The sequence below is a fragment of the Monoraphidium neglectum genome, assembly GCF_000611645.1.
Source record: "Monoraphidium neglectum strain SAG 48.87 unplaced genomic scaffold scaffold01553, whole genome shotgun sequence".
In the NCBI taxonomy this organism is placed as follows: Eukaryota; Viridiplantae; Chlorophyta; class Chlorophyceae; order Sphaeropleales; family Selenastraceae; genus Monoraphidium; species Monoraphidium neglectum.
The window spans coordinates 1,478-13,864 of record NW_014012075.1 but is presented as its reverse complement, the minus strand read 5'-3'; the positions used below and the strand labels follow the sequence as shown (position 1 = coordinate 13,864).

At 64.1% G+C, this 12,387-nt stretch overlaps 3 protein-coding genes across 3 annotated transcripts in view; 1 reads left to right on the top strand and 2 right to left on the bottom strand.

Moving 5' to 3' along the window:
- Positions 1 to 86: 86 nt before the first annotated feature.
- Positions 87 to 1,390, bottom strand: MNEG_8275 (hypothetical protein; the record flags this gene model as incomplete). Its single annotated transcript, XM_014043254.1, has 4 exons — positions 87 to 347; positions 713 to 838; positions 1,091 to 1,265; positions 1,380 to 1,390. The coding sequence occupies 4 exons, from the start codon at positions 1,388 to 1,390 to the stop codon at positions 87 to 89; spliced, it is 573 nt and encodes a 190-aa protein (XP_013898708.1).
- Positions 1,391 to 1,882: 492 nt separating this feature from the next.
- Positions 1,883 to 3,118, bottom strand: MNEG_8274 (hypothetical protein; the record flags this gene model as incomplete). The annotated part of the gene is made up of 3 exons (XM_014043253.1): positions 1,883 to 2,041; positions 2,578 to 2,826; positions 3,011 to 3,118. The coding sequence occupies 3 exons, from the start codon at positions 3,116 to 3,118 to the stop codon at positions 1,883 to 1,885; spliced, it is 516 nt and encodes a 171-aa protein (XP_013898707.1).
- Positions 3,119 to 4,625: 1,507 nt separating this feature from the next.
- Positions 4,626 to 12,387, top strand: part of MNEG_8273 (hypothetical protein) — a gene marked incomplete at both ends in the record, with an annotated part of 9,137 nt that continues 1,375 nt past the window's right edge. The window contains 19 exons of the mRNA XM_014043252.1: positions 4,626 to 4,682; positions 6,122 to 6,196; positions 6,380 to 6,685; positions 7,033 to 7,191; positions 7,395 to 7,532; positions 7,869 to 8,036; positions 8,188 to 8,298; positions 8,512 to 8,663; positions 8,912 to 9,059; positions 9,270 to 9,347; positions 9,570 to 9,694; positions 9,922 to 10,101; positions 10,387 to 10,519; positions 10,732 to 10,797; positions 11,013 to 11,100; positions 11,267 to 11,375; positions 11,616 to 11,766; positions 11,955 to 12,094; positions 12,304 to 12,349. Of these exons, the coding sequence (XP_013898706.1) occupies positions 4,626 to 4,682; positions 6,122 to 6,196; positions 6,380 to 6,685; positions 7,033 to 7,191; positions 7,395 to 7,532; positions 7,869 to 8,036; positions 8,188 to 8,298; positions 8,512 to 8,663; positions 8,912 to 9,059; positions 9,270 to 9,347; positions 9,570 to 9,694; positions 9,922 to 10,101; positions 10,387 to 10,519; positions 10,732 to 10,797; positions 11,013 to 11,100; positions 11,267 to 11,375; positions 11,616 to 11,766; positions 11,955 to 12,094; positions 12,304 to 12,349 (2,430 nt within the window). The remainder of the gene's footprint in view (positions 4,683 to 6,121; positions 6,197 to 6,379; positions 6,686 to 7,032; positions 7,192 to 7,394; positions 7,533 to 7,868; positions 8,037 to 8,187; positions 8,299 to 8,511; positions 8,664 to 8,911; positions 9,060 to 9,269; positions 9,348 to 9,569; positions 9,695 to 9,921; positions 10,102 to 10,386; positions 10,520 to 10,731; positions 10,798 to 11,012; positions 11,101 to 11,266; positions 11,376 to 11,615; positions 11,767 to 11,954; positions 12,095 to 12,303; positions 12,350 to 12,387) is intronic.

Here is a 12,387-nt window from a genome sequence, read left to right as displayed (position 1 = left end):
GCAGAGGGGAGGGGCCCGGCGGTTGAGGGATCAGGGAGGGCAGCCAGTGCGTCGCAGGGCGGGTATACTGCCGTCCATGCTGGAGGTCAACCCGACGTTTGCTTAGAGGCAGTCGCGTTGTTGAGGTTTGGACCCTGGCTGTGTGCATCAACTGGGGCGGCAGCCGTCTGCTGCGTGCCGTGGCTCACCGCATACAGCTGCCCGGGAGGCACGGGCTGCCCGTTGGCCGCGGCCCGCCTGGCTGCGCGCCCGTTGGCGCCCGCGCCGGCCGTGGGCTCTGTGCTGGTGGTCTGAGGCGCCGCCGCCTCACACACGTCCTCGTCGCTGTCCAGCACTATGGGCGCGTCCTGGTGCGGCGGAAGTGGGGGCAGGACATGCATGCAGGAGTGCGGAGGTTTCGGTCGGTGGCGAACAGTAGTGCTTCAAGGTGCAGCAGAAACGGTGTGCGTGAACATATGGAAAGGCAAGTTGGGGGAGCGGATACCGCAGTGAGATTGAACGGCAAACACGCTGTGGGGTTAGATTGCCGCAGTATGAGACGTTGGGAGGCTCACTGCAGGGTGGCTGTGGGGCCGGGGGCCTCCTCCTGCCTCACAGGCATCGCTGTGAGCAGTGCACCGCGTCCTCGCCAACACCCCAGCAACAGGACGGAAGCAGCATGGTTTGCAGGGCCAACCCCCCCCCCCGGCCACGACCCTGGCCCCGCCCTCACCTGGTGGCCCTTGCCCTGCAGCTGCGCGTCATGGGCCGCCGCCGCCCCCCGCGCACTGCGCGCCCGCCGGCCCGCCGCCGCGCCTGAGCTCTTGGCACGCGGGCCCCTGCCACGGGCCGCAGGTGCCTGGACGCGCAGTGGTGGCGCGCACGTGCGGCAACAAACGCGGACACATGCACATGAGCCCTACTAGAATTGAGGTTGCTCAGAGTGCCGTACAGGAAGGATGGGAGGGGCTGGTTTGCGGCACAGAGCAGCTGCGCAGTAGGACCAATCCCCCATGCAGCCAACGCTCTGACCATGCCATCCTGCACGTCCCTACGCTCCTGACGCCGCCAACCCAGCACCTCGACCCAGCCACGGCGCGGCGCCGCTCACCGCCGCCGCCCCCATGTCCTCCGGCTCCAGGCCAACCTCGATCGGCCGCCGCGCCTCCTCAGCCGCGGCCACCATCCGCTGCTGCTCCGCCACGCAGTGCCGGCAAATCTCCCCAAAGCCGGGCTGCGCGCACATGTCGTCCTCTGGGCGCTCCTTGGTGCACTCGGGGCAGCGCCTGCAGGGGACGGGTCGAGATCTCAGGCGTTGGGCACTACAACAGGTTTGCCTCTGACGACCCGTTTGCGCCACAAGCCCCGGGATGCAACCTCCCCATAGAGCCAGCACGCACCGCTTCACCATGCGCGGTGCCTGGTGCAACAGCAGGCCTGTGCCAGGGAGGACGGCGCTCCTGACTGCGGAGGGACGACCTGTATGTGCATCCAAACAAGCGCACACGTGTGCTTGCGAGAGTGCTGTTGTGCGTGTATGCACGCGCATGCGTATGGGTGGGAACAGGCGTCCAGCACAGGGCAGGCCAACAAGGTGCTTGCAGGCCAAGACAGCAATGCGTGAGCGCGACCGTGGTGGCGATGGCTGGCAGGAGCTGTGCTTTGACTCCTCAAGCACAGCATGATTTCATGTTTGCACTAAACAAAGCAAGCCGGTGCAAGGGTGGAACACCCTGCCGGGTGCATGTCCCAGAATGCGCTCAGGCCGGGCCGGCGAGCGTTTGATACCCGCCTGCAGGCATCCGGGTTGGCATGGGAGGGCCGTGCTGGACCTGCAGCTGCTCCGGACGAGGTAGCGGAAGGGGAAGGCGTTGGATTGTCCTGGGCTCACTGGCTTTCCTCTTCAGCTGCTGCTGCTGCGGTTGGTGATGCTGCTGGTGGTGCTGCTGGTGGTGGTGGTGGTGGTGGTGGTGGTGCTGCTGCTGCTGCTGCTGCTGCTGCTGCTGCCGCTCTTCTGCGCGCCGCTCCGCTGCCAAGCCAGCGCGTTGAGCGGAGTCGTCCCCTGCTGTGCAGCAGCAGGAAGGTCAAGCACAATGGCCAACATTTGATGCATCATATGACAGCCGCAGGTCCAAAGCTCACAAGCGAGCGGCATAGGCCAAATGTGCAGTGGGACACAGTTACTGCAGCATTCAGAGCAATTGTGACAGCCACACTCTCACCATGCCCCCGCTGCCGCGCCACCGTGTTTGCTTGAGCCTCCTCTTGTGCGCGTTCCTGCACCATACTCCAGAGGTGTGAAGCGTCCGCCTGCAGTTGCGCCAACCCCGGGGCGGGCTGCCGCAGTGACTGCACGTACTGGGCGGGCGTCGGCGCCAGGGCGGCGGGCTGGGGGCCAACAGCCAGGATCTGCAGCCGTGCGCCTCCCTCATAGGCTCCAGGCCCGCCCTGCAAGAATCAACCCAGGGCGTGAAGAGTCAGCGCGGCGGCGAGGGAGGCGGGCCGAGTTTCCTCACAAGTCGCTGGCCCTGCAGAGGCATGTGCATGCGGGCGGGGTGCAGGCGGGGGTGTGCGGTGCATGTGCAGGAGGGCGCCCACCTGCGCATACGCCTGGAAGTGGTCGGGGCCAGCCGCTGCATGCTGCTGGCGCTGCGCCGCCCGCCTGAACTGCTCTGCGAGCCGCGCGTCCTGCGTCAGCTGCTCCTGCGCTTGCCGCTGCCGCGCCATGTTGATCTGCGCCATGTTGATCTGGTCCTGCACCCCCAACGGCCGCAACGCGCTGAGGATCTGGTGAGAGTGCGGCACGCGGGCCAGCGGGACCGGCGGCGGCGGCAAGGGCAACAGCACCTGCGGGTGGGTGTCCGGCAGGGGACGTCGAGGGCTGTGGAGTGGGGGAGTGCGGTGGAAGGGCTCTCCAAGGCTGGGGGAAGGGGGGGGCTGCGCATCGCAACCTGCTTGGCGCATGGCGTGCGTGCTCAAGAAGGTGAAAGGGCTGTGCCGTAGCGTTGGGGGCCCTGGCCGGCATACGCACCGTTGCTTGCCGCCGCGGCTGCGGCTGCGACTGAGGCTGCGGCTGCCGCAGCGGCCCCCATTGCAGGTGCAGCAGGAGCGTGGCCCTCAGCGCGTTGACCACGCGCATGGCGCCCACGAGCTCCTCCGCGGGCCCGCCAGTGCGTCGCAGCGCCGCCACTGCAGTCCTCTGCTCTCGCAGCTGTCGCTCCACTTCCTGCGGGGCCTGGCTGAGGTCGTGGGCGCCAGAGACGCGCCACAGCTCCCCCTCAGACAGGCAGGAAAGGTCGGCCTCGCCGTGCTGCTGCGGCTGCGCCAAGCCCTGCAGGCGCGTGACAAGCTCCTGCTGGGGGTGCAGCGCCGCGACACCAGGGGGTGCTGCTGCTGCATGCGGCGAGGAGAGCTGCGCACTGTTTTGGTGGAGCTCGTCACAGTGCTCCTGCCCCTGCTGCTGCTGCTGCTGTCCCATGAGACCCAGGAGCGGCCGGAAAGAATGACCGACCGCCTGGGCCATATGGGCGATTGCATCTCGCACTGACGACATGCCACAACACAGCACTGGAGCCTCAACAGCACCTGCGCGGCGTGCGTTTCGCGGCGCCGCTGCCGGGACAATGTGCCTGCTCTGGCTGCATTTCAGCGCCCAGAGGCGGAGTTGCTGGCGTTTAAGCGATGGCGAGGCAAGTTGCGTTCTATACACACGTGCCAAAAAGCAGGAGCGCGCTCGGCGGGAGACCGCGCCCTTTGATCAAGCTTTGCAGCCTCAAAACGCAGCTCAAGAATACTCAAACCAGCAAAGCTTATGGATTTCTGCGGCCGATGGTGCCACGGACATTTTGGGGGCCTGCTGATCTTGCACGCACACTGCGGTGACGGAGGTGTACTGCAGCAGGACTGCCTGAGTAGCAGTGGCACAGCCATGAGACACGGTGTCATGAGGTGGGCGCAGTCATGAGCTGCTATAAATATGCTGGTACTAGTAGTAGCGGCAGGACATGCGAGGGGCGAAAGCAGGCCAGGGCCATAGAGCTCTATCACAGCTTCCATGGTGTGTGTCGCTCTCCTGGCGGGCTGAGTGCTTGTGGCAGGGCGCGGTTGTGAGGTGTGTGGGCAGTGTGCGGTGGTTTTGGCATGCGGGCTGTACGATGCGCCAATTACGGGTGGCTGATAGACGAAGGGCCGTTCTGGCTGACAGAGGATATGAGATGGTGTGAGGGCACAAAGCCACCAGGCATGCAGTGCGTGATGTGCCACAACTGCACGTTTGAGCTGCGCCACATTCGCCACTGGTCGCTGTCACCACACCCCACCCCACGCTTCCTCACATCAGCCATCCTGCCACCCTTTGCGTTGCTAACCCCTGTGTGGAGGTGCATGCACTCACTCGCGACGAATGCAATCATATCTGTCAGGAATGGCACGGGATTCGACACCTTTGATAATGTGAACACCCAGGTCCCCCAAGGGATGTGTAAGTGAGGCTTAGTGCAAGCCACTGTGGTGGACACGATTGCGAACAAAAAGTGAGGGAGGCACTCAGCAGGGACAAATGCCCTCAAATGTTCATTAACACACGGCAGACAGCTGGGCACCACCATCACACCAAATTGAGTTTTGGCTACATTATTCACTAGACAATGAAGAATCAAGACGTAGTTCACGCCATGAAAATTGTGATCCTGGATCAGTCTGTGGTGAGATCAGGCGCCACACCATGGGCCCGAGGGGCAACGCAGTGCACCTCGCAGCGGGCTGCTCCCCAGCTTGGCGCATGTTGTTGGGCCGTGCGTATGGGGACAGGCTGGGCCTTGCGCCTGTCTCCACCGCCTTTAATCGGTCGCGGCCGCATGCACCAGGGTGGATGTGCTTGCCGTTGCGCGGCGCAGGTCGCACACCGCTCAGTGCGAACGCCGGGGTCAGCAACTGCGCCGCCGGGGTAGTGCAGCGCCGCCGCCGCGGGCTACTACACAGGTGTGGCTCAGACTTTTTACTCTGGAGCATCATTTCCAGGATACACACACACATGGAGCAAAAGTCGCGATTGCCTGCCTCAGCGAAAGCGCAAAGTGCTGCAAGGTGACACAGACTCCCAGCACATGTGCTGGGGGCTTCGCGCGCCTCCGCCGGACATAGTGTCATCCACGTCGGTGACCAAAGCCCGTGTGTGCGTTGCGCGGGCGGGTTGAACGCTCGTGCGCACTGGTACCGTACTCGCTGATCGATCTGCGTGCACACGATCTGATGCAGAGAGAGAGAGAGCAACACGAGGCATAAAAAACAGAAACAATACGACTGCACACAACCAACCAGTATTAGCTTCGCAGAAACGATGCTTTTCAGTCGGTAGCAGGTGGGCAAGCAGCAGCAGCAGCAGCACAACAAGGTGCACCGAGAGTTGCTGCGAGGCTTTTGTCTATGTTGCTATCGTTTCCGCAACCAAGTGTTGTTGCGCTGCTCCAGCACACAACCGATTCATTTCAAAGTCTTGAGGACCGCAGCTGAATCTATTACCCCGCGGACCGCACTTGGGTATAGTTGATATCTTGTAAGACTCTACAAGGGCCCTGGTGAGGGCTGGGGAGGCACCCTTAGAGTTGGCGCCAAGCAGGTGCGTTGTGCATGACGCTGTGTGCGTCCACAATCGACGTGCACTTGCCCATCATACACATGCCCATGGCCTTCATGACCAGCGCTGCAGTAGTGTCGGTGCGGCAGCGTGAATCCTGGAGCCGCTTGTGTGAGCGTGAGCCTGCGGTGACCTGCGGTCTTTTGCTCAAGGCGTGTCGCCCGTGCTGCAGGGCCAGGGGCCTGGCGGCCATGGAGGACGACTGGAGCGTCAAATCTGGCGGCGGGGTGAGCAGAGGAGGGCAGGCTGGGCTGACAGTTGTGCATGTTGGGCGCAGCAGCGACGGCACAGAAGCGGTGGCCTCTGATGCACACCAGCTGAGTGCACGCAGCCGGTCAGGCTCGGTTGCGCTGGGCCAGCGACGCCCCGGTTGTAATGGAGCACGTGGCTGTTGTTAGCACTTCGGGCCATGCACTCTTGAGACAACAAGGCGTGGAGCGTATGTTGCCATCGCTGAGCCTGCTGGTAACATGCTGCACTGTGGCTATGGCATTTGCTCAAACACAGGCACTAGAAAGTGACGGCTTTGCCACGCCGCCGCGCCGCCTCGAGGCGCTCAGCGGGCACACAGACGCTTTCCAGGTGCGGCAGCTGCTGGAAGCGGCCGTACAACAACCCCTACCGCTGCTTGCTTCTCGAAGGGAGCGCCTCGTATGCACACCAGCTTGTTGGCAGGCCCCGCAAGCCAGTGGCTGCTGTCCAGGCCGCGTGTGTGTTAACGCCTTGTCTCACACAACCCCACTGCATGGCCGCATGTGCGTGCAGCTGGACAGCTTCAACCGTGCCGTGCAGCGCACCAACGGGGGTGGCAAGCTGACCAACCTGTTCAAGCTCAAGATGTTGGCCAAGCCCGCGGCAGCCCAGATGGCGCTCGGCAGTGACGCGTACATCTCAGCTGGCCCGGCTGGCGTGGTGACGCCCTCGGGTGGCAGCTGCCAGGGCAGCGGCGCGGGGACGCCGGGCGGCTCGGGCGCATCACCAAGGACGCCACCGGCAGTGGCGGCTGCTGCAGCCGCAGCGGCTGCGGCGCAGCACACAATGTCTGCCGAGGACCTGCTGACCTGGTCCAACGTGAGCGAGTGCAGCATGTGCACGCTGCACAGCGTGCTTGGCAAGCAACCTTGTGCGCACAGGCACCAGCCGGGTGCATAGGTGTTGCGGAGCATGGTCACTCGGCCATCATATGCGGCCCGACGGCGCATTGAGCAGCCTGTACTGGCTGAGGATTACAGCTGGAATCATGGCTGATTGCTGGTGCTGCGCCGACCAGCTGCGGCGTTCAGCACCCTCGTCGTGCGCGCTGCAGTTGTTTGCATGTTGCGGGGTGGCATGTCCGACCGTGGAACCATTTTCCTGTTCCCATGTCCGATTGTGCGATCACTTCTTCAATCACCTCTGAACATTCCCCGCCCCCCCAGGAGGCCATCCCCACGTCCCTGCTCAAGCTGGCCCCGGAGCACGCGTCCCGCGCCGTGAAGATGCACGCCCACATCCAGCGCTACTGCGGCGACGACGGCCGCGAGGGGCGGCTGCCGCAGAGCATGGCGGTCGAGGTGGTCCAGAAGCTGCTGCACCAGGTGGGACCGGGAGTGGGAGGGCTGCGGCACAATATGTTTTTTACAGCAAACTAGACATCACATGCAGGGAGTGATGGAATGCTCGTGCTGCTGCTTGATTCGCACTACCCAGGCATGTAGCAGCCCTCGGGTCACACCGCATGTCATGCACACCCCGCTCCAGCGCCCTGACGCCTGCAGCACCGCGTCCCCTTCTGCCCCAGGGCCTGAAACGGCCCGAGCTGCGTGACGAGTTGTACATGCAGCTCGTGCGCCAGACGCGCGGCAACCCCCTGCCCGCCAGCCGCGCGCGCGCCTGGGAGCTGTTCACGCTGGTTGCTGCCTCCATGCCGCCCAGCAAGGTGCGGCGCCGAGGAACTTGGCCGTGCGCGGCTGACGCGTCTAGATTTCTGCACAGCCAAGGAGGGAGTGCCACCAGAGTGGGCGTCCCTGCTGCAGGGATTTTGCCACCAAGCACCTTGCTCCCGCACCCTTCCCTCTTGACAGTACAGTACACACTTGCACTTAACCCCGCAAGCCCGCACGCACGCGCGCGCACACACAACACACACAGGCGAACAAAACACACGTTCAACTTGTGCACGTGCGTGCACGCAGACACCCGCCATGCACATGCACACGAAAAAAACGCCATGGCACGATGCATGCACATGCGCGCGCCTGCTCTCGGCCCCCAGGACTTCACGGGCCTCATCAGCGAGTACGTCCACGGCGTCGTGCGCGACGGCCCAGCAGCCACCAGCGGCGGGGGCGCGCCCGCGCCCGGCGACGAGGCGGTGCGCACAGCGGCAGAGGCGACGTGGGCGGCGCTCAAGAGGTCCACCAAGGCCGGACCGCGGCGCACGGTGAGCCGGCCGTGTGGCGCCTGCCCTGCCCACTTTTGCGGTTCCGCGATGCAGCCGGGTCTCTGCCGCCGGCCCCAGGCCTCACAGCACAAACCTGGCGGCACCCTGTAGCCCTCGTATTCACTCACACCCACTCTCGCTCCGCCGCCAGCTGCCCACATCTGAGGAGATCCTGGCGCACCTGTCCTCGCGCCGGCTGAGTGTGCTGGTGTTTTTCCTGGACGAGACCTTTGAGGAGATCGCCTACGACATCACCACCACGGTGGGTTGGGGGGGAGGCTGATGGGCGATGCGTGGCTTTGCGCACGTAGGAGGGGTTTGATGGAGGCGTCCTGCAGGGGCTGCCTGATGGGCTGAAACGCGTGGGGAGGTGCGTAAACCTGCTGCAGACAGGCTCCCTGGTTGCAATTGGTGCGGCCTTTGTGCCCATCGTGAGCTCAACCCCATGCTGTCGGCTTTGGGGGCAAACCGACAGGTGCTCGAGGCGGTAGAGCAGGTGAGCTCCATCATCCGACTGCAGGCCTACAGCACGTTCACGCTGTTTGTGGGGTACAAGCCCGTGGTGGCGCAGAAGGCGGCGGTGGAGGGCGGACCAGGGGACGAGCAGACGCTGCTGGATGACAACAGGTGCGCGCCCCCGGGGGGGGGGGGGAGGGGCAGTCCTTGCACAGGAAGTGGATTCAGAGGCATGCGGCAGGAGCGGATGCAAGCCAACAGGGACCGCTTGCAAGTTTCACAAAACGCAGCCTGCGCCGTTGCATGTGGCACCAATGGGAGCTCGCGTAGCCCTGAGAGTTCCAGGGATGTATCTTGTCAGGAGGCTCCCCTCGCCTCATCTCAACCTCGGAACCGCCACCCCCCTCCCTCCGCCTCAGGTACATCGCGGACGTGGTGGCCGACCTGCGCAGCCCTAAGAGCGCGCACGAGGGCTGGCAGGCGCGGCTGCTGTTCAAGAAGCGCATGTTCAGGGAGACGGACGAGGCGGTGTCGGAGCCGCAGTTCATCAACCTCAGCTACATCCAGGTCGGGAGGCGGCCGGGTTCGTTTTGAAGCGGGGTGGGGGATCTGTATGCAGAATGCAGCAGGCGCGTAGGGGTATGTGTTTTTCTGCCAGCCATTCTCCTCCACAGCACCAGGCTGCTCTTGCGGCGCAACATCTCCCCCCCTGGTCATCGCATGACGTCACTGACTCTGCGCGTCCACCAATGCTCCTCCTGTGCACCCCCACCCCAGGCCCAGCACGACTACCTGGCGGGAAACTACCCCGTGGTGCGCGACGACGCCGCGCAGATGGCGGCGCTGCAGATGCAGGTGCGCGGAGGCTGTGGTGGGCAGGCGCGCTGGGCCCGCCCTACAGACGTTCATCAGCGCTGCCACCAGATGGAATTTGCATACAATCAGGAGCCTGCGACCCCTCGGCAACCAGCAGCCCACCTGCCATGACTGTCACGCACCCGCTCCACCCACTGACACGACACCTGTGGCCTTTCCTTCACCCCTCCCCCTCCCTCCCTCTCTCTGCACTCCCCTTAGGCGGAGTACGGGCCAGCCCTGGGTGGCGACCCCGAGGCCATGATGGCCGGCTGTGAGCGCTTCATCACGCGGCAGGTTTTCGGCACGCGGCCACGCGACGAGTGGCGGGCAGACGTGGGCGCACGGTGAGGCCGTGGCCAGGGTGCTGGGATACAAGATGAGGGGTTGAAGGGGGCCGGTTGCTTCCGCTGAGGCCGTTAACGGCGATGTCAGCGCCGAAACATTTGCTCTTGGTCAACTACTACCAAGCCCTTGCAGTGTGTACGCCTGCCTTGTCCTGTCGACCCCCGCCCTCGCGGTTGCTTGAGCGCCCTTACCGGCCTTGATGCCGTGCCGCACCACGGCCGCCCAGGTACAAGGCCCTGTCTGAGTTCTCCAAGGAGGACGCGCGCTCCCAGTTCCTGCGCATCCTGCGCACCCTGCCCTACGGCAGCAGCACCTTCTTCACAGTGCGGCGCATCGAGGACCCCATCGGCCTGCTGCCGGCCAAGCTGGTGCTGGGCATCAACAAGCGCGGGGTGCACTTCTTCAGGTGGGCGGGGCACTTGTGTGGTGGTGACAATGGCATTGCGGGCGCGCGGTACTGGCAGGGCTGCTGCTCAGTCGGGTTGGTACAGGCGCGTGCCTACAGGCTAGACCTGCAGGCTGGGGGTCTACCAGCTGCCGCACGCAACGGCTTGCCGGCCCCAAAAGTGCACTGCAGGGTTTAGGTTTTCATCGTCGGTCCCAAAAGTGCCCTGCAGCTGCCGGCGTCACTCTACCTCTCCCACCACCGCATTGATGTCCCCCCCTCCAAAACCCACCCCCTGCCCCCAAGGCCCGTGCCCAAGGAGTACCTCCACAGCGCCGAGCTGCGTGACATCATGCAGTTTGGCAGCAGCAGCCAGGCCGTGTTCTTCAAGATGAGGGTCGCGGGGGTGCTGCACATATTCCAGTTTGAGACCAAGCAGGTGAGGAGGGGCAATGGTCGAGCGGCGCGCGCTTCCGTGGGTGGACGGTGGCGCCTGTCATGGCTGACCACTGGTAGATAGGACGCTGCTGCACCTGCTCATACCTGACATGGCCCCATTCATCTTGCTCTCCTCTTTAGCTAGCTTTTCAGATTTCATGCACCCGACCGGCCCCCCGGCCTAATGAATATACACTCTCAACCCAAACACAGGGTGAGGACATCTGCATGGCGCTGCAGACCCACATCAATGACGTCATGGTCAAAAGGTACACCAAGGTGAGGCTTTTGGCGCTGCAAAGAATCAGCTGCTGCCTACAGCAGGCTTTGGTAACGTCCCAAGGCGTGCTTGTGCTCTGTCCACTGTGCATATGCATGCGTGCTAATCCAATGTGTACAAGGGTAACCCCATGCATGCGCACAGGTGGCCACAGGTGTGTTTGTTGTTGTACCTCACCCTCGAACCTACTGGCGTTTCTTGGCCTCCCCATCAGGCCAAGGCACAGGCGGAGGTGGCGCAGGCCGCGCCCCAGCAGAGCGCCAACGGCAGCGTTGCAACCGCAGCAGCAGCCACCGCGGCAGGTGAGTAGTCAGCGCAATGGCACCATGATGGTCAATGAAAGCATTACTGCAATGATGACTCTTTACCAGTGCTTTACTTCTGTGGGCCATACTTCTTGTGTGTTTGAGCCCAAACCTGTGTCACCACTGACGCCCTCCCCTGCCACTTGTTCTGAACACCCCCCAGTGGGTGCGGTGACCTCAAAGTTTGAGGGCCACATTGCGGAGCTCACGCAGCAGCTGGAGGACGCACGGCGCGCGGCAGAGGAGAACAGCGCACGCGAGGGCGAGCTCAGGTGGGGGCTGCAGTGAGCCGCAGGACCCCTTGCCGGCTTCTTGCACACACACGCCGCCTGTCCGCACACTCATGCTGGCCTTACACACACAAACACACACACACACACACACACACACACACACACACACACGCGCGCGCGCGCGCGCGTGCGCGCGCGTGCGCGCGTGTGCAAACACACACATGCACAATCACAACGAAACCCACGCAACACGCACTGACACGCGCATCAAATCCCCAGGCTGGCGCGGGAGCAGCTAGTGGCTGAGCTGGCAGACGCACGTGAGGCGCTGGCGGCTGAGGGTGATGCGCGCGCAGAGCTCGACAGGCGGCTTGAGGCCGCGCGCTGCGAGGCGGCTGAGGCGCGGCGAGAGCTGGAGTCTGCGCGCACGGTGGGTGGGCCGCTGCTCTTGCATTCCTGGGACGGGCACAAACCACAAAAGCTCCTGTGTTCTCAGGACCAGACGTTCAGCCCCATGGCTGGCCGCCGAGCACCTTACATGCAAAACCACAACACTCCTAGCTGCGCAAGCACACCGCAGCTCACCACCGCACCCGCCCGCCACGGCCTGGCACGCAGGCGCTGTCGTCGGCGCAGGCGACCGCCGACGAGACCCAGAGCCGTGTGCTCAACGGCCGCCTGGAGGAGCTCACCGCGCTGGTGGAGGCGCGCTGCAGGGAGGCGGAGGAGGCCAACACACGCGCGGCGGCGGCGGAGAGGTGCGGGCACCCCCTGTGCCTGGCGTGCCGGGCCTTTGCCGCGGCGTCCTCAAGCGCTTGTCCAAGTCAAAGTGCAGCTCATACATGTTGGCAACGAGGCTCGCACGATCTACCCTCTTCCCAAATCCACACTACCACTGTGCTAACCAGAGCCCTGTCTGCTGCCACCCGTCAACCTGCCCTTGTGTTCCCCCGCCGCCACCCCCCAGGGCCCTGGATGAGTCTCTGAAGGAGCGTGACGCCCTGGAGAAGAAGGTGGCGCGGCTGGAGAAGGCCAAGGACGACCAGGCCAA